General features: G+C 47.7%; 1 protein-coding gene across 2 annotated transcripts in view; it reads right to left on the bottom strand.

Annotated features, from left to right (window-relative positions):
- Window positions 1-27,838, bottom strand: part of LOC143981648 (uncharacterized) — a 281,237-nt gene that overhangs the window by 192,314 nt on the left and 61,085 nt on the right. Inside the window, exons 3-4 of one of the 2 annotated variants that reach the window (XM_077479640.1) lie at window positions 15,517-15,810; window positions 14,666-14,761 (exon numbers count right to left, since the gene is read on the bottom strand). The exons of the other annotated variant lie outside the window; for it this stretch is intronic. Of the exons in view, the coding sequence (XP_077335766.1) occupies window positions 14,666-14,761; window positions 15,517-15,810 (390 nt within the window). The remainder of the gene's footprint in view (window positions 1-14,665; window positions 14,762-15,516; window positions 15,811-27,838) is intronic. 2 annotated transcript variants of the gene reach the window in all.

The raw sequence follows: 27,838 nt of genomic DNA, 5'->3' as shown, positions 1-27,838 counted from the left end.
CCTGCAGATGCCTTAATTAGAGAAAAACAGCAATAAAGGGTAGATATAGGTGTATACTGTGCTGGAGGCACACAACACCCACTAACTCCTGCAGGTGCCTCTATGATAGAACACCAGCAATAAAGGGTAGATACATGCGTATACTGGGCTGGAGGCACACAACACCCACTAACTCCTGCAGGTGCCTCTATGATAGAACACCAGCAATAAAGGGTAGATACATGCGTATACTGGGCTGGAGGCACACAACACCCACTAACTCCTGCAGATGCCTTAATTAGAGAAAAACAGCAATAAAGGGTAGATACATGCGTATACTGTGCTGGAGGCACACAACACCCACTAACTCCTGCAGATGCCTTAATTAGAGAAAAACAGCAATAAAGGGTAGATACATGCGTATACTGTGCTGGAGGCACACAACACCACTAACTCCTGCAGGTGCCTCTATGATAGAACACCAGCAATAAAGGGTAGATACATGCGTATACTGTGCTGGAGGCACATAACACCCACTAACTCCTGCAGATGCCTTAATTAGAGAAAAACAGCAATAAAGGGTAGATATAGGTGTATACTGTGCTGGAGGCACACAACACCCACTAACTCCTGCAGGTGCCTCTATGATAGAACACCAGCAATAAAGGGTAGATACATGCGTATACTGGGCTGGAGGCACACAACACCCACTAACTCCTGCAGGTGCCTCTATGATAGAACACCAGCAATAAAGGGTAGATACATGCGTATACTGGGCTGGAGGCACACAACACCCACTAACTCCTGCAGATGCCTTAATTAGAGAAAAACAGCAATAAAGGGTAGATACATGCGTATACTGTGCTGGAGGCACACAACACCCACTAACTCCTGCAGATGCCTTAATTAGAGAAAAACAGCAATAAAGGGTAGATACATGCGTATACTGTGCTGGAGGCACACAACACCACTAACTCCTGCAGGTGCCTCTATGATAGAACACCAGCAATAAAGGGTAGATACATGCGTATACTGTGCTGGAGGCACACAACACCCACTAACTCCTGCAGATGCCTTAATTAGAGAAAAACAGCAATAAAGGGTAGATACAGTTGTATACTGTGCTGTGCTGGAGGCACACAACACCCACTAACTCCTGCAGATGCCTGTATTAGAGAACACCAGCAATAAAGGGTAGATACAGGTGTATACTGTGCTGGAGGCACACAACACCACTTTAACTTTAAGATGCCTGAGAAAAGAACATACTGTTCCTGCCTATCTAGCTCTTTCCCTGCATGCTGGAACACACTACACAAGGCCGCCGTGCTGGCGGCCTTATATAGTGTGGGGCATGTACTAAACCCCCTGAGCTATAATTGGCCACAGGCATCCTGCCTGTGGCCAATTATGGCTCTCCTCGCTGACGTCGCTGTAATTGGCCAAGCATGTGGGGTCACAGTGCATGCTTGGCCAATCATGAGCCAGCAATGCACTGCGATGGCGTAGTGCATTGTGGGCCGTGAGTGCAACACCAATTTGTTGCGAAACAGTCCACAAAGTTCTGAATTTGCTGAACAGACAAACGGCCGATGTTTGAGTCGAACATGCATTTGAGCCGAACACTGAGCTCATCCCTACTCCCTATACTTGGTCTAACAAGGGACAGAAGCAGCTTCTTCCAGCAAGGAGAGAACAGGCTCGTTTCTATGGAAAGCGGAGAGTTAGCAGAATGGCAGCAGAAGAGAAGACTCTTTTAATTTCAATACATTCATACTGCATTGTGACACCAGCAAGGCTTTTGATAAAGATCCTCAGTGGGACAGACAGAACACAGACTTTGTGCATATCTTTCTGCCAGTAGGAATCATGTTTCTTACAGAGACAGGGAGAAAATAATGCAGGATCTCCATCCTTCCTTCCCTCCCTCTGCTTGCTTCATATGTAACATAAACATTGTTGGTGTCACAATACAAGATGAGTGGATTGAAAAAAAGGGTCTTTTTCTCTGGTGCCATTCTGCTATAGGTCTGATTCACACACCGTCGGGAAACTTCAGGTTACTTTTATTTAGATTCAGGGGTCTTGCACATCAATTGTCTGAGCCTAATTAGTGTAATTGCAGTTGAAGATCTTCCATCCAGGCATCCCTGGTGCAGTGTACAGCCTTTCATTGATGTGAACAATGGCGGCCCGTAATGCAGGGCGCACAGGCGCCACCCCCCATCAATGCATCCCTAATCTACATGCAGGGTGCCAGATGCATGGATTCCAACAGCGATTTTTTTTTAGAAGCACATGATTAGAGCATGTGACAATAGCAAATTCATACTCGCTATTGTCTTCTTGATTCTCCTCCCGCCCAATCAGGAACCTGAGACCCGGCACCTGATTGGCTAAGAGGGGAAGCTATCCTATTAGCTGCTGAGGAGGAGCAGGGAGGAGATGCAGGGGAAGCCACCGTGAAGCACCAGGAGGAGGAGACGCCCGACGCCCAGAGGGAGCGCTGCCAGAGACCTAGATGGGGTAAGTGCAGGGACCGTTCTGACCCCGGCCGGGGAGGGGGGTGCCTGTGACCTGATCAAGTGACTGTACAGCTCCGCCGCCAGATCAGTGTAGCACAGAGCCGAGGAGGGGGTTTCAGAGCGCTCCACTCGGCTCCGTGCTACACTGATCTGACAGCCAGCAAGCGAGGATAGAAGCTCTGGAATTCCCCATTAATCCCCCATTAAATGGCAACAGTTGGCATTTGGACCCGGGGGGGGGGGGAATATACCACCTGCCTCCATCAGGCTGTACGCTGTTGTACTCCTGTATACAGCATTGCTATCATAAACATCAGTACAGCCCCCTACAGCCATTCATGTCAATGGCAGGCTGTATGCTGAACCTTGGTTACCTGGATGGAGGAAATTCGGCTGCAAGTACACTGAATGGGCTCTGTGTAAAATAAAAGTAATGTGAATTTTCCCTCTGTACTATCTCTCCCTTCTCATGTCATTGTAAATTATACCCCGTACTGAGTTTGTCTCTGTGCTAACGGTCCCTTGTTAACCACTTCAGTCAGAGAAGATTTACCTCCCCTTCATGACCAGGGCATTCTTTGCGATACAGCACTGCATTAATTTAACTGACAATTGCACGGTCGTGCGACGCTGTACCCAAATAAAATTGATGCCCTTTTTTTCCCCCACAAATAAAGCTTTCTTTTGGTGGTATTTGATCACCTCTGCGGTTTTTATTTTTTGTGCCTTAAAGCGGAGTTCTGCTAAAAAAAATAAAAATAAAAGTCAGCAGAAAAATACTGCAGCTGCTGACTTTTAATAAATCGGCCACTTACCTGTCCCAGGGATCCAGCGATGCAGGGGGGGGGGGGGGGGGGGGGGAGCCCCGCTCATCTCCCCCTCCTCTCTGCGGTGACACCATTGTAAGTGTGGCACCCAGCTGTGGCCTGTGGCTCACAGCCAGGCACCCACCACGCATGCGCATGCAGCGACGTGTCCCAGATGATTGCCGAGAGGGAGGGGGAGAGGTGAACTGACTTCTGGTGCCGCGGTGCGCCGGGAAGAAAAAAAATGACATGCCAAATGTGGCATGTCAGGGGGGTCACCTCCCTTAAAGCGGAAGTTCCATTTTTAGGTGGAACTCCGCTTTACACAAAAAAAGGCCGACAGATTTGAAAATAAAAACACTATATTTTTTTACTTTCTGCTATAAAACATACCCAATAAAGGACTGTAAAAAATCAAATTTCTTCATCAATTTAAGCCAATATGTATTCTGCTATATATTTTTGGTTAAAAAAAATCCCAATAAGCGTATATTGATTTGCACAAAAGTAATAGCATCTATAAGCTATGGGTTATATTTATGGATTTTTGGTTTATTTTAATTTATTTTACTAGTAATGGCGGCGATCAACCATTACACACAGGCTCCTTACCTTTAACTTGTTGCTGTTTGATTCCAACTCTCCATCAGATTGAGGTAGGAACCGAATATGGAGGAACCTTTGTCTAAATAGGGGGGGCTGCATTTGTATTGTCTATCATTTACCGATACATTTTGGTTGTAATTTACTTGTATGCATTAAAGATTGCATGTGTATAATGTGACAGACCTAGCCGGGACACAGGCTTTTTGAGTGGACTGAATGCGAGCCTCTTGCTGACTGATTATGGGCCCTGGATTTTAAGGGGCACAGGGTGAATGAGAACCCCACTATAATCTGTGCTAGTCAGATTCAATGCTGTATATATGTATATAACACACACACATACAGTGGTGTGAAAAAGTGTTTGCCCCCTTCCTCATTTCCTGTTCCTTTGCATGTTTGTCACACTTAAGTGTTTCGGAACATCAAACCAATTTAAACAATAGTCAAGGACAACACAAGTAAACACAAAATGCAATTTGTAAATGAAGGTGTTTATTATTAAAGGTGAAAAAAAATCCAAACCATCATCGCCCTGTGTGAAAAAGTAATTGCCCCCTTGTTAAAACATACTATAACTGTGGTTGTCCACACCTGAGTTCAATTTCTCTAGCCACACCCAGGCCTGATTATTGCCACACCTGTTCACAATCAAGGCATCACTTAAATAGGAGCTGCTTGACACAGTAAGGTCCACCAGAAGATCCTTAAAAGCTACACATCATGCCGAGACCCAAAGAAATTCAGGAACAATTGAGAAAGAAAGTAATTGAGATCTATCAGTCTGGAAAGGGTTATAAAGCCATTTCCAAAGCTTTGGGAATCCAGCGAACCACAGTGAGAGCCATTATCCACAAATGGCGAAGACATGGAACAGTGGTGAACCTTCCCAGGAGTGGCCGGCCGCCCAAAATTACCCCAAGAGCGCAGCGACGACTCATCCAAGAGGTCACAAAAGATCCCACAACAACGTCCAAGGAACTGCAGGCCTCACTTGCCTCAGTTAAGGTCAGCGTTCATGCCTCCACCATCAGGAAAAGACTGGGCAAAAATGGCCTGCATGGCAGAGTTCCAAGGAGAAAACCACTGCTGAGCAAAAAGAACATCAAAGCTCGTCTCAATTTCTCCACAACACATCTTGATGATCCCCAAGACTTTTGGGACAACATTCTGTGGACTGATGAGACAAAAGTGGAACTCTTTGGAAGGTGTGTGTCCAAGTATATCTGGCGTAGAAGGAACACTGCATTTCATAAAAAGAACATTATACCAACAGTAAAATATGGTGGTGGTAGTGTGATGGTCTGGGGCTGTTTTGCTGCTTCAGGACCTGGAAGACTTGCCGTGATAAAAGGAACTATGAATTCTGCTGTCTACCAAGAGATCCTGAAGGAGAATGTCCAACCATCTGTTCGTGTACTCAAGCTGAAACGAACTTGGGTTCTGCAGCAGGACAATGATCCTAAACACACCAGCAAGTCCACCACCGATTGGCTGAAGAAAAACAAAATGAAGACTTTGGAGTGACCTAGCCAAAGTCCTGACCTGAATCTTATTGAGATGTTGTGGTATGACCTTAAAAAGGCCGTTCATGCTCGAAAACCCTCTAATGTAACTGAATTAGGACAATTCTGCAAAGATGAGTGGGCCAAAATTCCTCCAGGACGCTGTAAAAGCCTCATTGCACGTTATTGCAAATGCTTGGTTGCAGTTGTTGCTGCTAAGGGTGGCCCAACCAGTTATTAGGTTTAGGGGGCAATCACTTTTTCACACAGGGCCATGATGGTTTGGATTTTTTTTCACCTTTAATAATAAACACCTTCATTTACAAATTGCATTTTGTGTTTACTTGTGTTGTCCTTGACTATTGTTTAAATTGGTTTGATGTTCCGAAACACTTAAGTGTGACAAACATGCAAAGGAACAGGAAATGAGGAAGGGGGCAAACACTTTTTCACACCACTGTATATATATATATATATATATATATATATATATATATATATATATATATATATATATATATGTTGTCTCATGCTATTGGGACACACACTGTCAGATGCTAATGTCATGAACTCCAGCCACCTGTCTGTTGTCTTCTATAATGTAGATGAGTCTCGCTTGTAAGAGTATTCCACACATTGTTGTTTGTGCTAATTAACCCTGTGTTGATGTTTATGGTAATGTGTATTGAATTGTTAGTGAGCTAGGAGCCGAAAAGTCTTATCTCTCAGTCAACTAGACTGAGTGTTGATTTAGATAATTAACTCAGGTTAATTCTGTTTCTGGCTACAGTTGTATTGTTAGAATAAATGATCAGGAGGGGGGACCTCCTCTTCTACTATATTATAAATACTTGTCATTTTGGTTCTAATAAAATCAGTCCATGTTGAGCAACTAAGCTTATCTTGTTTTGTGCTTGTGAGCGGTTGGAATATCTGATATCTATATTCAGGCTGGGAGGAAGTGGTATATGACGAAAGCACTCAAGCGGAGTGTGGGATTGTTTCATCACATACACAGTGCCTTGCGAAAGTATTCGGCCCCCTTGAACTTTTCAACCTTTTGCCACATTTCAGGCTTCAAACATAAAGATATAACATTTTTATTTTTTGTGAAGAATCACCAACAAGTGGGACACAATTGTGAAGTGGAACGAAATCTATTGGATTTTTGAAACTTTTTTAACTAATAAAAAAATGAAAAGTGGGGCGTGCAAAATTATTCGGCCCCCTTGCGTTAATACTTTGTAGAGCCACCTTTTGCTGCGATTACAGCTGCAAGTCGCTTGGGGTATGTCTCTATCAGTTTTGCACATCGAGAGACTGAAATTCTCGCCCATTCTTCCTTGCAAAACAGCTCGAGCTCAGTGAGGTTGGATGGAGAGCGTTTGTGAACAGCAGTTTTCAGCTCTTTCCACAGATTCTCGATTGGATTCAGGTCTGGACTTTGACTTGGCCATTCTAACACCTGGATACGTTTATTTGTGAACCATTCCTTTGTAGATTTTGCTGTATGTTTGGGATCATTGTCTTGTTGGAAGATAAATCTCCGTCCCAGTTTCAGGTCTTTTGCAGACTCCAACAGGTTTTCATTCAGAATGGTCCTGTATTTGGCTGCATCCATCTTCCCCTCAATTTTAACCATCTTCCCTGTCCCTGCTGAAGAAAAGCAGGCCCAAACCATGATGCTGCCACCACCATGTTTGACAGTGGGGATGGTGTGTTGAGGGTGATGAGCTGTGTTGCTTTTACGCCAAACATATCGTTTTGCATTGTGGGCAAAAAGTTGGATTTTGGTTTCATCTGACCAGAGCACCTTCTTCCACATGTTTGATGTGTCTCCCAGGTGGCTTGTGGCAAACTTTAGATGAGACTTTTTATGGATATCTTTGAGAAATGGCTTTCTTCTTGCCACTCTTCCATAAAGGCCAGATTTGTGCAGTGTACGACTGATTGTTGTCCTATGGACAGACTCTCCCACCTCAGCTGTAGTTCTCTGCAGTTCATCCAGAGTGATCATGGGCCTCTTGGCTGCATCTCTGATCAGTCTTCTCCTTGTCTGAGCTGAAAGTTTAGAGGGACGGCCAGGTCTTGGTAGATTTGCAGTGGTCTGATACTCCTTCCATTTCAAAATGATCGCTTGCACAGTGCTCCTTGGGATGTGTAAAGCTTGGGAAATCTTTTTGTATCCAAATCCGGCTTTAAACTTCTCCACAACAGTATTACGGACCTGCCTGGTGTGTTCCTTGGTCTTCATGATGCTCTCTGCACTTTCAACAGAACCCTGAGACTATCACAGAGCAGGTGCATTTATACAGAGACTTGATTACACACAGGTGGATTCTATTTATCACCATCAGTCATTTAGGACAACATTGGATCATTCAGAGATCCTCGCTGAACTTCTGGAGTGAGTTTGCTGCACTGAAAGTAAAGGGGACGAATAATTTTGCACGCACCACTTTTCAGTTTTTTATTTACTAAAAAAGTTTAAAATATCCAATAGATTTCGTTACACTTCACAATTGTGTCCCACTTGTTGGTGATTCTTCACAAAAAATTAAAATGTTATATCTTTATGTTTGAAGCCTGAAATGTGGCAAAAGGTTGAAAAGTTCAAAGGGGCCGAATACTTTCGCAAGGCACTGTAATAATCGTTCCTGTACCAAATCTTTCTTTTTTTTTTATTGGGTTTTATATAGTACAGATGCTTAAACAACAAGATTGTTACATTGAAAAAAAAAAAATATAACTGAGGAGTACGCAGACTCCACCTCCAACCGGTACTAGCTTAATAAGTAATGCAAGCTTATATCACACCAAACATTCATAGAGCTACTTCCATTACATATACTGATGGTTTTTATATAATGGCTCCCACAATTTCCACCTCCTGGAAAACAACATCATACTGTTTTCTCTAAATGCAATGCTTTTTTCATAGGAATAAGAATCATCAACCAAACACAATACTTCTCTTATATTAGGCGAAGCAGTGGACTTCCACTTTCTCAAAATAGTTAATCTGGCCGCATATAATATGTGCATAACTAAAGTGTGACACGAGGAAGGGTATATTTCCATATTTATACTTAAAAGAGCCTGCTCAGGTCTAAGCGGATTTAAAATGCCTGTTATCCGTGCTATCACCTTTGTGATTGAACCCCAAAAGCTGCACACAGATACACAATACCAAAGCATATGTGCTAAAGTACCCACTTTGCCACACTCTCTCCAACACAAATTTGAACCACCTCCCCCAAACTTCTCCATTATGTAAGGGGTTCTGGACCACCTCCATGTTATCTTTTGAGCAGCTTCTCTAAAGTTTGAACATCTAGTAAGGGTATAATTGCATTTAATTGCGCTCAACCATTGAACTTGTGTGATTTTTATGTTTAGATCCTTTTCCCATTTAAGCAGTGGGGACATCATTTCAAATCTGGACTTATTGCCAATAATACTGTATATCCTCGTGATTCCTTTCCTGTGACTGAACGCTGGTTGCCACATTTCCCAGATTTGTTCTGGGACTGCAAGATGATAGGTGCCTGTATTAGGTACTATGCTCGCTAGTCTTGCATAAGTCAGAAACTCAGTCGCAGGCAAGGAATATTGGGACTGAAGTTTACTAAAGGCCTTTATATGCTTGCCTTCCAATAAATCGTGGACAAATAATATTCCATGAGCTAACCAGTTTTTTAAACTTAAATCCTTGGTGAAGAGCGATAATGTCGTTAACGGGATGGGGATAGTTCTATGCTTAGTTGCTACATCTCTATTGTTTATAAGATAGTTCCACGCTTGAATTGTGGCTGCAATTGTGGGGTGTTGAGGACACGGTTTTGAATTACCGATAACCGTAGCATAAATAAGCTCCACTAGGGTACCCTGAGTTACTTGACTTTGTTCACAACTACACCAATAGTTCAGTTCAGGAGAGTAAAACCAGAACCGGAGTTGATCTATAATGGCCGCTGCATGATAGTCCTTAAGGTTCGGTACTCCCATGCCCCTGGCCTTCCTATGTTTTGTTAGAATGTTAAAGTTACACCTTGCCTTTTTCCCTGCCCATATAAAGTTAGTTAAAGCGGGAGTCCACCGGGACTCCGCGTTTTTTTTTTTAAAAGCCAGCAGCTACAAATACTGCAGCTGCTGACTTTTAAATAGTGACACTTACCTGTCCAGCGCGCCCGCGATGTCGGCACCCGAAGCCGATTGCTCGCTCGTCTGGCGGGTCCTGCCGCCGCCATCTTGGGTATGGGAATCAGGAAATGGAGCCTTTCGGCTTCATTTCCCGGTTCCCTACTGCGCATGCGCGAGCCGCGCGGCGCAATCCGGATGGTCCCCGCTGCCTCTGGGAGCTGTGTGTTTCCCAGCAGGCAGCGGGGCACTTGCTGAAGGGGGCGGGCGCTTGCGGAAAGGGGCGTAACGTACGCCCCTTTCCGCAGAGAGCTAGCCCGGAAGTGGGTGCAGTTACCTGGATTATCCAGGTAACTGCACCCCCCTCCCCCCTGAAAGGTGCCGATTGTGGCGCCGGAGGGGGGGGGGATTCCGATGAGCGGAGGTCCATTTTAGGGTGGACCTCCGCTTTAACTGACATTGTAACTTACGGTAAAAGGATGAAGGCAGATGTATTGGAAGCGCCCTAAACAAATAGAGCAACTTGGGGAGCAAGAACATTTTGTAGGCCGCTAGCCTCCCTGACCAGGACAAGTAATAGTTTTTGAGCCTATTTATTTCTTTCTCCAATTCCCCTATCATAGGTTCGAAGTTAAGACTATAAAGATGATATAGAGCTGGACACCTGAATCCCCAAATATTGCAACGCTCCCTCTGTTCAAGGATACGGGGTCCTGTCCTGAATTTGTTTCTTCACTTCCGAATCAAGCCCTAAGTTCAAGATACTGGATTTTGCAGCATTAATCTTATAGTAGGAGATATTATTGAACTCCTCCAGTATGCCATGTATAGCAAACAAAGACCTTGCAGGATCTTCTACAGACAAAATAACGTCATCGGCGAATAGTGTGATCACATGTCTAGATTTCCCAATCTGTATACCTTTAACGAGAGGGTGGGTCCTAATCCTCTCCGTCAAGGGCTCCATCAGTAAGGCAAAAATTAAAGGGGACAATGGGCAGCCTTGCCATGTCCCATTGGTGATACAAAATTGTTTTGAAAACATTCCTTCAGCAAAGACATGCGCTGATGGTTTCGAATATAGAGCTGAGATGGCGGAGAGAACCTGGCCCTCAAATCCAAATTTCGAAAGAACCGCCGAGAGGTAACCCCAGTGGACTCGATCGAAAGCTTTCTCGGCGTCCAGGGACAGAAGCACCGCTGTGCTCCTGCCCCCGGACGCCGAGTGGATCAAATTTAATACCCTTCTCGTAGTGTCCGTCGCTTGCCTACCCACCACAAAATCAACCTGGTCAGGCTGTATCAGGGAGGGAAGCAGCCGGACATATCCTATTCGCCAACATCTTGGCGTAAACCTTCAGGTCCACATTCAAGAGAGATATGGGCCTGAAGTTTTGTGTCCTATCTGGCTCCTTCCCCGGTTTAGGAAGAGTGATTATCGTAGTTTGTAACATTTCATCTGGAAATAAGGCCGACGAGGCAGCAGCATGGAACACTTTTTGTATTTTTGGGATCAAAGTGTTAGCAAAGCATCTATAGTACTCTGAAGAAAACCCATCTGGGCTGGGCATTTTATTAACTGGTAGGCTCGCTATTGTTTTTTGAATCTCCAGCACTGAAAGGGGGGCGTTCAAAATGTCCAGATCTGCTTGTTGCACAGTAGGGAGATTAATATTTCTCAAAAAGTTTTCTATCAATTCTGTTGTGGGTTGGGGGGTATGAGGGTCCTCTTTAAGGTTATAAAGACTACTATAGTAAAAGCTGAATGCATCAGCTATGTCTTTAGGATTAGTAAATTTGACGCCTGAGTCGGGATGAATTATGAAAGGGAGTTTTTGTTTGATAATCCTATCTTTAAGTTGGGTGGCCAGGAGCTTACCTGCTTTATTGCCATGGGTATAATGATTTGCCTTAAGAGTGTGAATATTTCGTGCGTGCTGGGCTATCAACATGGCTCGTAATTCGTTCCTTGCAGCCGTTAATTTATTACTAAGCAAGAGTGAGGGGTTTTTCTTATTGTCACTTTCTAAGTCTGTTATTTCTTTCAAAATGTTATCCATGTGCTGCCTCCTCGACCTTTTCAATCTTACACTCTCCTTAATTAGGATACCTCTCATGAATGCTTTATGGGCATTCCATACTACAAAGGGGTCCACTTCAGCATTATCATTAATATTAAAAAACTCCTCCAACGACTTAGCTATACCTTGAGCTATACCTGGTACATTAAACAACTGTGTATCGTTCTTCCACCTATTAGCACGGGTGGAACAAACTGTGTCACCTATTGTGTCAGAGATTGGAGCATGGTCTGACCATTCTATACAGCCAATATCTGACTTTGATATACGTTGCAGCAGGAACCTGTCCACCAAGAACATGTCAATCCTAGAGTATGATAAATGAACACGTGAGAAATAGGAAAAGTCCTTTTCTGTGGAGTGCTGGCATCTCCACACGTCGTACAAACCAGTGGATCGTGAAAATTTCGTTATAGTGGGTCTACGATAAGATGTAGCCATCGTATTCGCAGTGTCCATTTGGGTGTCCATTACAGCATTCAAGTCACCACACAGAATTAAATGACCCGACTTGACTTTCTGTATTTTTTTCCACAATTTGTTTAAGTAGCTAACTTGTTTGGAATTAGGGACATATGTATTGACCAGTGTATAGACCACATTGTTAATTTCACCAATCAGAATTAAGTATCGTCCAGCACTGTCACAATGGTGAGATATATACTTAAACGAAACTGTATGCCTAAGCAATATCGCAACACCTCTCTTTTTCTTTGAAGCATTGGCTAGGTAAATGTGAGGATACTGCTTATGCGTCAACATGGAATGAGTACCATCTCTGAAATGTGTCTCCTGTAAACACAGGATGTCACACCTCAGAGAGTGCGCCGTTCTCCACATCATATGCCGTTTGTGTGGCGTATTTAGACCATTTACATTTAGGGATGAAATTTTAAAAGACATTGTGCTCGAAGGGATATATTTCTAAGCCACGGATTTAATTTCTGTGGTACTCTGTTGGTGGCTTGCCCTGTTTGCAAAACTGAGCGTTGAGTCAAATCCAGGCAGTCAAAAGGAACTCAGGTGAAGGCAAGAGAAACTGTCTCGTCCGGGTCGGAAGATAGGAGCAAATTCCAGTAACAAATGAACTATCCGTGGGTGTACTGAGGAGGAACGAAAAGTAACAAATGAAAACAAAAAAAAGGAAAAAAAAAGCTTCGTAATATCAAACAGCGAACGTAAGGCACTGCCGTAGTGCTCGAATAACGTAATAAGAACTTTGCGATTCTTACAGAATCTGAGCTTGTATCAACAGCTAAGAGTAGGGGGTAACAAAACGAATGGATGCCGGGTGAGACGTCCGGAACTTGAAATTTAGTCGAAAACATAGGGCAATGTCCCAAGAAGTAATCCTCAGCCCAGGTCGGCCATTGCCGGAGATCCCTGACGGCTTCTGGGGCTTGCATCATCAGGTGAAATTATCCGCCAATTTTCCAATAGGCGTAGACCTTCCTCTAGCGTGTTTACTCGGTAATCCGGGTCGCCTTTGTGAATCACCAAGGTAGCCGGGTGATTCCAACGGTAAGAAATGTTGTGATTTCTTAGGGGCTTCGTTACAGTCATCAAGTTACGCCTCCTCCTCATAGTATGAGCCGATAAATCAGGGAAAAAGGACAGTCCTTGTAGACTATCAGGGGGATCATCCATTTGTCTAATGGCATGTAGCAGCCGTTCTTTGACGCGATAATAATGTATTCTGGCTATGGTATCCCTAGGTAGCTTGGCCGGGATGTGTTGCGGTTTTGGGAGACGATGTATCCGATCTATAATCAATTCTTCCAGGGGCAGGTCGGGTAGGGCATCTTTCAACACATTTGTAAAATAAGCCATTAACTCCTGGGGTTGGACCGTTTCAGGGATGCCTCTAATTTTTACGTTGTTCCTCCTGGAATGGTCTTCCAGGTCCGCGACTTTAGCTTTGAGCCAGGTGATGTCATCGTCATGGTCGTTGTGAGCGTCAACCATGCTGTTGAAAGTATCTGTGAATTCCCCCATTTTATTTTCTATGTGCGCGACTCGCTCACTGACCTCAGTCACTGCTGATTTACACTGAGACATTAAGTGCAGCATATCCGTATGAATGGCACTCCTCAGCGACATCAACATGTCCTTTAGAGTGGAATCCATAACTGGCAGGTTGTTAGTAGGAAAGGACACTATGGCGTCCTGAAATTCCAGCGTGTCATCTAATACTGAGTTTGTCTCCTTCTTCCCCCTCTCTGTAGCCTCAGGTGATAGTCTGGGCCTGGATTTAACCGGGCTAGTGGCGCTGGATGAGGGCTGGGAAGAGTCAGTCAGTGGTCTAAGCTGGCCTCTCTGCTTGCGATCACCACCTCACTCTGCTGCTGCTCTGTCAGCCTGTGTGTCTGAGAGGTTCCGTACATCGCCGGCGCCATCTTGGATTAACGAGCGGCCGGAGTGCGGATAAAAGTCGGTCATCTTACCGGGATGCTTCCCCGATTTCCTCCTTCGCGACATCCTCCGAGGTTGTGCGGGTAGTTAGGCACTGGTTGCGGTGTTCGTAGCTGCCCTCCATCGCTTCTAATGTCGCTGGATGTCTCAGTCCGCCAGGAGCTCCTGTCTCATGCGACCATGCTCCTCGCGCGCCGGCTCCGCCCCCCCCGTACCAAATCTTGACATATGCTTCTTTATTTTAGTAGCTAGAACACCACGCAATTTCCTCAAGAAGCCTTTCGGGCGAAACATGATGAAATAAAGGCACGGAAAAAGCAATGTTACAATAGAAATAGTGTCCTTTATGCTTAATGGACGCTAATGTATTCTATGCAATGTTGTTTTTATCTATTTTTATCTATGTGTATAAATAAAAAACATATTTTTTTTATTGTTTCTGTCCTATGAATGTGTATAATTTGCACCTATAAAGTTCCATATCTCCCCCACTTTTCTCTAGTCCCCACATTCATACAGCACTCTTTATCAAGCTAATTTTATATTCCAGTAGAGTGGAGATTACCCATCACCAGAAAGGCGGCATATAAAAATACAGCGTTTTCTGTACTTACATTTACGCCATTTAATGTATATCTGTACCGTAGCAGCAGCAGCAACAAGAACAAGAACAAGAACAGCAACTGAAATCCACAGGGTTTTACCATAATCTGTAAGAAAATAAACAAAAGCATGTATTTTTTTGGGGAGGTATGAGAACATGCCTGTGATAAACGATTGCATTAAAAAGAACACTAAGTATTTAGATTTTTTTTTTAACGTAGCGCTGGTTTAAAGCACTAATAAATCTGTAGCCAGTGAAGCAGTGGTTGATTACTTTAGCCTGCTCAGTGTTACACAGGCTGCTTGTGTTAATTATTTCCTCCTGCATTCTAGAAGGTTCTGAAATCACTGTGGGAGGAGAGGCAGAATATTCATCATGGGAACCAAGCCAATACCTGTGGAGGTGTGCCCAGAAGGTAGTTGGAGAGCTCCTTAATAGTCTGAAGCAGGAGTTGAGTTGATCCCAGGCCCCATCCTGCTGATAGAGCCTGCTGGAACATTGCTTGAGGATCATTCAATGGACTGTGATGAAAAAAAGCTGCCCAACACAGTCAAAAAGCACCAGGTGTGAATGGGCCCAGAGGTTTGAAAAGAGGTCAAGATACCAGCACAATTGGCAGAGAGAGACATCCTGCTTTCCGAGGACACCAAGCTAAACTAAGCTTCTGTGCATGTGAGGGGGTATAACCACTACAGGGAGATGGTCTATTTTCATTTGCAATGCGACTGGATGGCAGGAAACCAATATGTTGAACACAAGTGTAGAGACAAGACAACATGACACAATGTCACCATTTCTGTGTCACACTCCCACTATAATCCCAATCTATAACACCCCCATACATGGAATATAACATGATACCTTCTGTTTCCATCATTTTGATGAACATCGGATCATTGGTCAGCCAGTATTCCCGGATCTCCTCACTGACCGGGTTTGTGATCCTGACCCGGAATCTCCTCTTGGCGTCATCTCTCTGCACACTGGGGATAATCAGCGTCCTATTGTCATCTATCAGCCGGTATCTTTCAGGGATCGGCTCCCCGTCCACCTCCCAGGTCACAGCGCTCTCTTCTCCAGAGAACTGGATGCTCACCGCCACTAACTCACCTAGCCGGCTGCCATTACTGGTGATGTTGTAGATGAGAACCGGATCTGGAATGATCAGGAGGACAGTCACCATCAGTCATAGGTCAACAACACAGACCCAAGATACACGGAATAGAGTGCTAGCTCTTGTATACATGCTCATTGCAAGTCATATGGTCTGAAGCCCCTCCCCTCACATACAGCCCCAGGGTTACTGGCCTCCAATACTAAGAGTATTATTCCATCTTTGTTCAATGCCTAAGGAAGGAAAGAGTCCAGAGAGCTTTTTGTAATTGTAGGTGAGTGCAGTCTATTTTCTCCCCCGCAGGTGGCACTTGTCCGCAGAGGCAATGCAAGTAGAGCAGGAAGTAAAGAGGAACCTAGTTCCTTTATGATCTCCTTGGTCTCAGGGAGGCGGCATCTTACTCCTTGGTCTTAGGGAGGCAGCATCTTACAGGATGCTGGCACCCCATGTGACGATCACCTAGTGTAAGGCAGAGTCTATTTTAGACCCTCACTCCAGGTTTGGCATGCATTTTGTTAGCGACAGTGTAGGGACAGGATGCATGTTTGTTAAGGACAGTGGTAAGCATCATCAAAAGGTTCCAGAGGAGTAGAGAAAGTGCAGAGACATGTTATCCTTCTTTGAAACCTCCCCATTTGGGTACAGACCAGCTAGGCTGCATGCCATCCCTCGAGACAGATGCTGTTGGCTTCCACGAGATTATCACATACTAACACATCGCTGTTACACCCTGTGAGTGTTCCAGGGGAATATCTATTGTGAGGCAAACAAGGAGTTTGCCTCAGGTGGCATTTTTCAATGGGGCGGCACCGCCCCCAGACAGAAGGAACACTACAAGGACTGCAGAAAAGTAGTGGTGTCACTACAGGGGTGCAGTGGCGGCTGGTGCTCAAAATTTTTTGGGGGGGAGCGCAAACAGACTGAAAAAATCTGGGAAAAAAACCCCATCAATTGCAGCCTCACTGTGCCATCAAACACAGCCACTGTGCCCATCAATGGCCGCCACTGTGCCCATCAAATGCAGCCACTGTGCCATATCAAATGCTCCCACTGTGCCATATCCAATGCTCCCACTGTGCCCCATCAAATGCTCCCACTGTGCCCCATCAAATGCAGCCACTGTGCCCATCATATGCAGCCACTGTGCCCATCATATGCAGCCTCACTGTGCTCCATCATATGCAGCCACTGTGACGTCATATGCAGCCACTGTGACGTCATATGCAGCCACTGTGACGTCATATGCAGCCACTGTGACGTCATATGCAGCCACTGTGTCCCATCAAATGAAGCCTCACTGTGCCCATCAAATGCTCCCGCTGTGCCTCATCAAACCTAGCCATTGTGCCATATCAAATGCTGCCAGTGTGCCCCCCGCTGGCCCGCCGTCTGTACTTATCCTTGATGTCTTCTCCCATCCTTGCTTTCAGTCCTCTGCTATGATTGGACGCCTGATAGGCGTCCAATCACAGCGCCTGTCATTTCAGCCAATGAGGTGATGGATAACAGATCCGAGCACCTGATTGGGGGAGAGGTGGTTTAGTGTTAGGAAAGCAAATATTCATTCGCTTTTCTAACACAGCTGAGTGACCTGCGATCGGCCAGCATGTCGCTCGCAAGTCACCTTTTTTGACGCCTATTAGTGCCTATGGCTCTAATCAGGTGCTTCAAGAAAAACAAAAAAAAACTGCCGCTGTAAGTCAGGCACCCAAAGAGGGGCTTGACGCCTGGATAGGAGGTGGCAGCAGCAGCCATAGATAGATTCATGCATTGCATAAATCTATCTATTGGTGCTAGAGGAGTGGCTGGAGAGAGGGGGCGGCGCCTGTGCACCCTTATGGACGCACCGCCACTAGCGGGGGGTGCGGACCACACCCGGGTGACACGCGCCAAAAGGGTGACATCAGGTGCAGCCTCTGATCCCGGAAGCAGCTCAATTGGCAGAACAGGCCTGAGTCCTGGGGCTGTGATAATGCCTCGGCAGCCTCGCTACGCACAGCTGGTAAAAAGGAGCCAGTAGGCTGTGAAAATAGCCACTTAAGAAGGAAGGGGTGGGACAAATTTAGATGGGGGACGCCGGTTTTTAGTCTTGCCTAAGGCAGCACAAAACCAGAATACACCACTGGAGTGTTCTCGGCCGGGTTGCCTTCCCGCCATTCCTGTTGTGTATTGCTGGACTTCTGTTACGATATATTTCTGTTTTTAGTGCAAAAACAATGCCGCGCTACATCAAAGGACAAATTATTATTATCAGATGAACCGCACATACTATATTTACCATTCTTCCAATATAAGCGTTATTTGACACATGCTGTATGATAACCTCTTGTTTGTACAAATTATCCATAAATCGATAAAAATTATGAAAAAAAAAGAAAAAGAAAAGAAAAGTCGGGATCAGCTGTCCATAAAGGACTGTAGTTCCAATGATCTCAAATTCACACAGATAAAACATGTGAGAAAAAAAAAAAAAAAGAACGAATTGCTGTTGCGGGCTGACAGCTCAGGTCCTCGGATAGATCGAGGCTGCGACTGGGGGAACCTTCTGTCTTAATGCCGCTAATGAGCTCTGCCCTATGCTTTAGGTCATTAGTTTGAATTAGAATTATGCTGGCGGAGGGCCCTGTTGAGGAGGACGAAGAGGAGGGCCCCCAGAGATCCTGGTGGAGATCTTCTGCTGTCTGCCCTGGGACACAGCTACCCCTCCTGGCACCACATTCTCTACACTGACATCATCTGTAAGCGCCGCTGTAGGACCGGTGAGATCTAGGAGGATTGGTCATTCCACAGGTCAGAGTGACACTGCCCCCTTCATGTCACACTGCCCTCTTCCTGTCCCGCTGCCCCCCTGCTGTCCCACTGCCCCCCACCTGTCCTGTTCCTGCCCCCCCTTCTGTCATACTGCCCACCTGTCATACTGCCCTCTCTCCTGTCTCACTGTTCCCCTCCTGTCTTACTGTCCCCCCTTATGTCACACTTTCCCCTCTCCTGTCTCCATGTCCTCCTCCAGTCACACTGCCCACCTGTTACACTGCCCCCCTTCTGTCACACTGCCCCCCCTGTTTTACTGTTCCCCTCCTTTTACACTGCTCAGTTACCCCTCTCCTGTTTCACTAACCCCCTCCTGTCACACTGCTTCCACCTGTCAATCTGCCACACTGGCCAAATACCCCTTTCCGGTGACACTGCCCCCATCTGTTACGCTGCCCCCCACATGTCACACTCACCAAATACCCCTCTCCTGTGACACTTCTTCCCACCTGTCACAATGCCCCCTACTGTCACACTGGCCAAATACCCCTTTGTGGTCACACTGTCCCCTACCTGTCACACTGCCCCCTGTCTGTCACACTGCCCCTCCGTCACACTGCCCAGATACCCCTCTCCTGTCACACTGCCCCACCTGTCACACTGCCCAGATACCCCCCACCTGTCACACTACCGTCCTCCTGTCACACTAGCCAAATACCCCTCTTGTGTGACACTTCCCCCACCTGTCACGCTGCCGTCCTCCCTGTCACAGTGCCCCTACCTGTCACACTATCCAGATACCCCTCTCCTTTGACACCACTCCCCTCTTGTGGCACTGCCCCCCACCTCTCCTACTGTCACACCATCCCCCCTCCCTGTCACACTGCCCAGATACCCCTCTCATGTCACAATGGCAGATGTGGCTGGAGTATAGTGTATGTGGAGGTGGGGGTGCTGGAAGGATGGGGGGGTGGCAAAGCCTCCTTCCACCTTTTAGGCATCCCATCGGAATAGTGGGGTCCACTACCTAGGAATGGGTCAATGGCACCAATAGAGGATAGAAGTAGGATAAATTGCCAGTAGAGCTCCGGAAATGCCTGTCGCTCAGTCCACCACCTTGGCCATGCCCACCAAACTTCAGCTTTAATGGCTGAGTGCATTTCTAGCAGATTAACAGGTATTTTTCTTTATATGCTGGGTATTTAAATGGATAAAAGACAATGATCTGTACATGTATTGCAGAAATGCATACCACCCAACCTTCTGAGATTGGAATGAGGGACACCTATTAGCAAACATATGTAGACATAGGACACAGCCCCTGCCTCCCCTTACTCTATCCAAATTTTTTTTTAAAAAGTTTTGGCTATAGTTATACTTGAACCACTTGCCGACCAGTTGCCGTCATTATACTGCAGCAGGTTGGCTTGTTCAGGGGCGGGCTGGGCCAGGGGGGGAGGGCGGGGCAGGGATGCAAATGCCCCCTGGGCTGCTCTAATGTCCTGCACAAAGGCTGCTGAGCTGGCCGAGTGCAGCAGCTCGAGTGGCAGGCACGGCCAGATTCAATACTGCAAGGCAGCGATGAGCTCAGTCATAAGGCTGACAGTCTGTGTTAGTTTAGCCCAGCCCCTCCCTCCTCCACAGGAAGCTCTATCAGAGGCTGGATGGAATCTGCTCTTTCCCCGCCCCCACACTTGGGACAGCCCTGTTGTCTGTGAAGAGGATGTGTGGCCAGGAAAGTTAACCCATTCATGACTAAGCCTATTTTTGGCATTTGGTGTTTACAAGTTAAAATCCATATTTTTTGCTAGAAAATTACTTGGAACCCCCAAATATTATATATATTTTTTTAGCAGAGACTGTAGAGAATAAAACGGCGATTGTTGCAATATTTTATGTCACACGGTATTTGCACAGCAGTGTTTTAAACGCAACTTTTTGGGAAAAGGGACACTTTCGTGAATTAAAAAAAAAAACACTAAAATTAGCCCAATCTTTTTGCATAACGTGAAAGATAATGTTACGCCGAGTAAATAGATACCAAACATGTCACACTTTATAATTGCACGCACTTATGGATTGACGACAAAGTACGGTACCTAAAAATCTCAATAGGCGACGCTTTAAAAATTTTTTTACGGTTACCAGGTTAGCGTTACAGAGGAGGTCTAGTGCTAGAATTATTGCTCCCGCTCTGACGATCGCGGCGATACCTCACATGTGTGATTTGAACCCCGTTTACATACGCGGGCGTGACTTCCGTATGCGTTTTCTTTGCTTCGTGAGCTCGCGGGGACGGCGGGCGCTTTAAAAAAAAAAAATTTATTTATTTTAAAATGACTAAATTGTTTTTAAAAAAAATAAATAAATGTGATCACTTTTATTGCTGTCACAAGGAATGTAAACATCCCTTGTGACAGTAATAGGGGGTGACAGGTACTCCTTTATGGAGGGATCGGGGGTCTAAAAGACTCACCATCCCTCCTTTACACTTCAATGTATTCAGATCGCCGAAAACGGCGATTCTGAATACCATATATTTTTTTAAAACTGGCGCCATTGGCAGCCGAGTAAACGGGAAGTGACGTCATGACGTCGCTTCCGTGTTTACTATGAGGAGACTGGAACGAAGCCGATTACGGCTTCGTTCCAGTTCCTCCCCAGCGGCCGGAGGCATCGCACACGGAATCGGTGCTCCCGATCGAACGGGAGCACCGGTAACAGCGGCGGGGGGATGTCCCCTCCCGCTCCTTCGGCATAACAGCCGAGCGGCTTTTAGCCGCATCGGTTGTTATGGTTGGGAAGCCAATCGCCTGCTGAAGAAAACGGTACCGGGATGATGCCTGCAGGTGCGGGCATCATCCCAGGTATACCCCCTGGAAGCCGAGTACACAGATCTGCGTACGCTCGGCGGGAAGGGGTTAAACCTGAGCAGTCGGCTGAGCTCGGCAGCCACAGCCTTAAAAAAAAAGAAAAAGAAAAAAACAAGTGAGCCTCCTGGAACTGTCAGTTGCATCCAAGTGACAAGTGAGCTTCTCCTCCCTCCATTCCCACTCTCTCTCCCCTCTCTGCAGCTTAAATGTTATATTACAGCAGGTGACAGTTGCTTTCCTTCCTAGATGTTATGATGTGGGGTCACACTGGCATGCTGCAGTGCTGGTGTAGTGCCAGTCTTCCTGCATGTTACCCCTGGTTCATTAGACTTCTATTAGTTTGTACATTTTTGCTGCATGTTCTGAAAGGGCACAAAAAGTCCTGCATGCTGCATCTTTGATGCAATTCCAGAAAATGCAGCAAAAACGCACAACCTAATTAGAAGTCTGAGGGACAGCGGCTATGGAAAACCACCAGCACAGTGGCAGCCTGTCCATTAAGGGCACACGGGCACTGCCCCCTCCATTATGCCACTCGCTATATGTAAAATGCATAGATTCATGCATTACTGTGGCTACCCTCTGTTCAGGCGTCTGACCCCTTTTCAAATGCCGAGTGCCTGAATTACAGTGGTGGGTTTTTTTTTGTTTTTTTTTAAGCACCTGATTTGTGCCATAGGCTCTAATAGGCTTCAAAAAAGGTGGACTTGGAGCGCAGAGCATTGCGCCATGAGCCCACCCAGGTGTGTTAGAAAAGCAAATTAATGTTCTCTTTTCTAACACTGAACCACCTCTCCGCCAATCAGGAAGCGCGGGTGTAATACCCGTCACCTGATTGGTTGAAAGCACAGGCATTCCTATTGGACATCTAGCAGACCAGAAGAAGAGACACACGGGAGCGATGGAGGACATAGGACAGGAGCAGTCACCTGACCCACTGCATGCCCCACAGCTCGCCGCCATCACCCACTGCCTGACCTACCACCAAGATGGGGTAACTGTCAGTCAGGCAGCGAGTGTGCGGAGGGGGTGTCTCAGAGGCTGCATATGATGGGGCACAGTGGCTGCATTTGATGTTTTTTTTCAGTTTGCTTGCCCCCCCCCCCAAAAAAAAAATGTTGAGCACCAGTGTGAGCCCGAAGGCTTGCACTCTTAGCAGGCACTGCCACTCCACTGAAAAGTGATCAATGCTCAGGTCACTTTTCAGGGGCATTTGACAGGCAGTGAGGAGGGGATATCTAATTTCCTCCCTGCCTATTTTAACCTCCTAAATGCCAATCCCTCCAGGTAATTCACTTTGAACTCCACCTTATTTCCATTACTTTCTGTAGGTATGAGATGTTCTCTCACCTTATTCTTTGAACTCCACCTTATTTCCAGAACTCTCATTATGTATTAGGTGTGCAAAGTGAATTTACCTAAGTGGAGCCCCCCCCCCCCCCTTTCAGAAGATTTTAGGATATTAAACTCAGACTGGTGGACTTAGGCCACCATAGACAGACTGAAATTTCTGCTGAACTTCCAGAATTTCAATCTATCAATGTGCAGACGGGTTATACAGAATCCCATCTATCAACTGACTTCAGTACAACCAGCGTGTCCTGTCTTCTTTTTTTTTTCTTCTTTTTGTCAGTCACTGCTGGCTGCTATAGCTGCCGGCAGTGACTACTGTATTCTGATGGCTGGGAAATGAGCACACACCGACGCGCGGCTCTTACGGAAGCTTGGTTAATCAAGTGCCAGGCTTCCCTAGCATTACACCTGTGTGGCTGCAACCAAGTCTTGGCACCAGCCTGCACAGGGTCCTGGAAACGCATGAGGGTGGCCAGTAAGAGGAGAGCTGGGATAGAACATTACTTATACCATATCCCTGGACCCTGGCACTCCTAAACCTGCTCCACTGCCACACCAGGCCCACAGTGCCCTTAATTTTGTCCCGGGGCCCAGTGCAGAGGCCTGTGCCTGCACAGCACTGCCCACACAGAGAGAGTGGCCACTTCACATTGCCCTCACAGAGAGAGAGAGACTGCACAACATTGCTTCCAGAGAGAAACTGCAATGTAGAGTGATTTCTCTCTCTCTCTCTGTGAGGACAACGTGGAGCAGTCTCTCCCCCCTCTCTCTCTCTCTGAGGACAATGTGGAGCAGTCTCTCCCCCCTCTCTCTCTCTGTGAGGACAATGTGGAGCAGTCTCTCCCCCCTCTCTCTCTCTCTGAGGACAATGTGGAGCAGTCTCCCCCCTCTCTCTCTCTGAGGACAATGTGGAGCAATCTCTCTCCCCCTCTCTCTGAGGACAATGTGGAGCAGTCTCCCCCCCTCTCTCTGTGAGGACAACATGGTGCAGTCTCTCCCCCTCTCTCTCTCTTTGAAGACAACATGGTGCAGTCTCTCCCCCTCTCTCTCTCTTTGAAGACAACATGGTGCAGTCTCTCCCCCTCTCTCTCTCTCTGTGAGGACAACATGGTGCAGTCTCTCCCCCTCTCTCTCTCTCTGTGAGGACAACGTGGAGCAGTCTCTCCCCCTCTCTCTCTCTCTGTGAGGACAACGTGGAGCAGTCTCTCTCCCCCTCTCTCTCTTTGAAGACAACGTGGAGCAGTCTCTCCCCCTCTCTCTGTGAGGACAACATGGTGCAGTCTCTCCCCCTCTCTCTCTCTTTGAAGACAACATGGTGCAGTCTCTCCCCCTCTCTCTCTCTCTGTGAGGACAACGTGGAGCAGTCTCTCTCCCCCTCTCTCTCTTTGAAGACAACGTGGAGCAGTCTCTCCCCCTCTCTCTGTGAGGACAACATGGTGCAGTCTCTCCCCCATCTCTCTCTCTTTGTGAGGACAACGTGGAGCAGTCTCTCCCCCCTCTCTCTCTCTGTGAGGACAACGTGGAGCAGTCTCTCCCCCCCTCTCTCTCTCTGAGGACAACATGGTGCAGTTTCTCCCCCCCCTCTCTCTCTCTGAGGACAATGTGGAGCAATCTCTCTCCCCCTCTCTCTGAGGACAATGTGGAGCAGTCCCCCCCCCCTCTCTCTCTCTCTGTGACGACAATGTGGAGCAGTCTCCCCCCCTCTCTCTGTGAGGACAACATGGTGCAGTCTCTCCCCCTCTCTCTCTCTTTGAGGACAACGTGGAGCAGTCTCTCTACCCCTCTCTCTCTTTGAAGACAACGTGGAGCAGTCTCTCCCCCTCTCTCTGTGAGGACAACATGGTGCAGTCTCTCCCCCTCTCTCTCTCTTTGAAGACAACGTGGAGCAGTCTCTCCCCCTCTCTCTGTGAGGACAACATGGAGCAGTCTCTCTCCCCCTCTCTCTCTGTGAGGACAACGTGGAGCAGTCTCTCTCCCCCCCTCTCTCTCTCTGTGAGGACAACGTGGAGCAGTCTCTCTCCCCCTCTCTCTCTGTGAGGACAACATGGTGCAGTCTCTCCCCCATCTCTCTCTCTTTGTGAGGACAACGTGGAGCAGTCTCTCCCCCCTCTCTCTCTCTGTGAGGACAACGTGGAGCAGTCTCTCCCCCCCTCTCTCTCTCTGAGGACAACATGGTGCAGTCTCTCCCCCCCTCTCTCTCTCTGAGGACAACATGGTGCAGTCTCTCCCCCTCTCTCTCTCTTTGAGGACAACGTGGAGCAGTCTCTCTCTCCCTCTCTCTCTTTGAAGACAACGTGGAGCAGTCTCTCCCCCTCTCTCTGTGAGGACAACATGGTGCAGTCTCTCCCCCTCTCTCTCTCTTTGAAGACAACGTGGAGCAGTCTCTCCCCCTCTCTCTGTGAGGACAACATGGTGCAGTCTCTCCCCCATCTCTCTCACTTTGTGAGGACAACATGGAGCAGTCTCTCCCCCCTCTCTCTCTCTGTGAGGACAACGTGGAGCAGTCTCTCTCCCCCTCTCTCTCTGTGAGGACAACATGGTGCAGTCTCTCCCCCATCTCTCTCTCTTTGTGAGGACAACGTGGAGCAGTCTCTCCCCCCTCTCTCTCTCTGTGAGGACAACGTGGAGCAGTCTCCCCCCCCCCTCTCTCTCTCTGAGGACAACATGGTGCAGTCTCTCCCCCCTCTCTCTCTCTGAGGACAACGTGGAGCAGTCTCTCCCCCCTCTCTCTCTCTGTAAGGACAACGTGGAGCAGTCTCTCCCCCCTCTCTCTCTCTGTGAGGACAACGTGGAGCAGTCTCCCCCCCCCTCTCTCTCTCTGAGGACAACATGGTGCAGTCTCTCCCCCCTCTCTCTCTCTGAGGACAACGTGGAGCAGTCTCTCCCCCCTCTCTCTCTCTGTAAGGACAATGTGGAGCAGTCTCCCCTCTCTCTCTCTCTCTGAGGACAATGTGGAGCAGTCTCCCCCCTCTCTCTCTCTCTCTGAGGACAATGTGGAGCAATCTCTCTCCCCCTCTCTCTGAGGACAACGTGGAGCAGTCTCCCCCCCCTCTCTCTCTCTCTGAGGACAATGTGGAGCAGTCTCCCCCCACTCTCTCGCTCTGAGGACAATGTGGAGCAGTCTCCCCCCTCTCTCTCTCTGAGGACAATGTGGAGCAGTCTCCCCCCCTCTCTCTGTGAGGACAACATGGTGCAGTCTCTCCACCTCTCTCTCTCTTTGAAGACAACATGGTGCAGTCTCTCCCCCTCTCTCTCTCTCTGTGAGGACAACGTGGAGCAGTCTCTCTCCCCCTCTCTCTCTTTGAAGACAACGTGGAGCAGTCTCTCCCCCTCTCTCTGTGAGGACAACATGGTGCAGTCTCTCCCCCATCTCTCTCTCTTTGTGAGGACAACGTGGAGCAGTCTCTCCCCCCTCTCTCTCTCTGTGAGGACAACGTGGAGCAGTCTCTCCCCCCTCTCTCTTTCTGTGAGGACAACATGGTGCAGTCTCTCCCCCCCTCTCTCTCTCTGAGGACAACATGGTGCAGTCTCTCCCCCCCCTCTCTCTCTGAGGACAACATGGTGCAGTCTCTCCCCCCTCTCTCTCTCTGAGGACAATGTGGAGCAATCTCTCTCCCCCTCTCTCTGAGGACAATGTGGAGCAGTCCCCCCCCCCTCTCTCTCTCTCTGTGACGACAATGTGGAGCAGTCTCCCCCCCTCTCTCTGTGAGGACAACATGGTGCAGTCTCTCCCCCTCTCTCTCTCTTTGAGGACAACGTGGAGCAGTCTCTCTCCCCCTCTCTCTCTTTGAAGACAACGTGGAGCAGTCTCTCCCCCTCTCTCTGTGAGGACAACATGGTGCAGTCTCTCCCCCTCTCTCTCTCTTTGAAGACAACGTGGAGCAGTCTCTCCCCCTCTCTCTGTGAGGACAACATGGTGCAGTCTCTCCCCCATCTCTCTCACTTTGTGAGGACAACATGGAGCAGTCTCTCCCCCCTCTCTCTCTCTGTGAGGACAACGTGGAGCAGTCTCTCTCCCCCTCTCTCTCTGTGAGGACAACATGGTGCAGTCTCTCCCCCATCTCTCTCTCTTTGTGAGGACAACGTGGAGCAGTCTCTCCCCCCTCTCTCTCTCTGTGAGGACAACGTGGAGCAGTCTCTCCCCCCCCCCCTCTCTCTCTCTGAGGACAACATGGTGCAGTCTCTCCCCCCTCTCTCTCTCTGAGGACAACGTGGAGCAGTCTCTCCCCCCTCTCTCTCTCTGTGAGGACAACATGGTGCAGTCTCTCCCCCCCCTCTCTCTCTCTGAGGACAACATGGTGCAGTCTCTCCCCCCTCTCTCTCTCTGAGGACAACGTGGAGCAGTCTCTCTCCCCCTCTCTCTCTCTGAGGACAACGTGGAGCAGTCTCTCTCCCCCTCTCTCTCTCTGAGGACAATGTGGAGCAGTCCCCCCCCTCTCTCTCTCTCTGTGAGGACAATGTGGAGCAGTCTCCCCCCCTCTCTCTGTGAGGACAACATGGTGCAGTCTCTCCCCCTCTCTCTCTCTTTGAGGACAACGTGGAGCAATCTCTCTCCCCCTCTCTCTCTCTTTGAGGACAACGTGGAGCAATCTCTCTCCCTCTCTCTGTGAGGACAACATGGTACAGTCTCTCTCCCCCTCTCTCTCTTTGAAGACAACATGGAGCAGTCTCTCCCCCTCTCTCTGTGAGGACAACATGGTACAGTCTCTCCCCCATCTCTCTCTCTTTGTGAGGACAACGTGGAGCAGTCTCTCCCCCCTCTCTCTCTCTCTGTGAGGACAACGTGGAGCAGTCTCTCTCCCCCTCTCTCTCTGTGAGGACAACATGGTGCAGTCTCTCCCCCATCTCTCTCTCTTTGTGAGGACAACGTGGAGCAGTCTCTCCCCCCCTCTCTCTCTCTGAGGACAACATGGTGCAGTCTCTCCCCCCTCTCTCTCTCTGAGGACAACGTGGAGCAGTCCCCCCCCCTCTCTCTCTCTCTGTGAGGACAATGTAGAACAGTCTCCCTCTCTCTGTGACGACAATGTGGAGCAGTCTCTCCCCCTCTCTCTGTGAGGACAACATGGTGCAGTCTCTCCCCCTCTCTCTCTCT

Source organism: Lithobates pipiens, unplaced genomic scaffold (assembly GCF_037356315.1).
Source record: "Lithobates pipiens isolate NorthernLeopardFrog02 unplaced genomic scaffold, aLitPip1_a1.2 Scaffold_16, whole genome shotgun sequence".
NCBI classification, from domain to species: Eukaryota; Metazoa; Chordata; class Amphibia; order Anura; family Ranidae; genus Lithobates; species Lithobates pipiens.
Note: the sequence above shows the minus strand (reverse complement) of the source record. Positions and strands in the feature narration are given on the sequence as shown.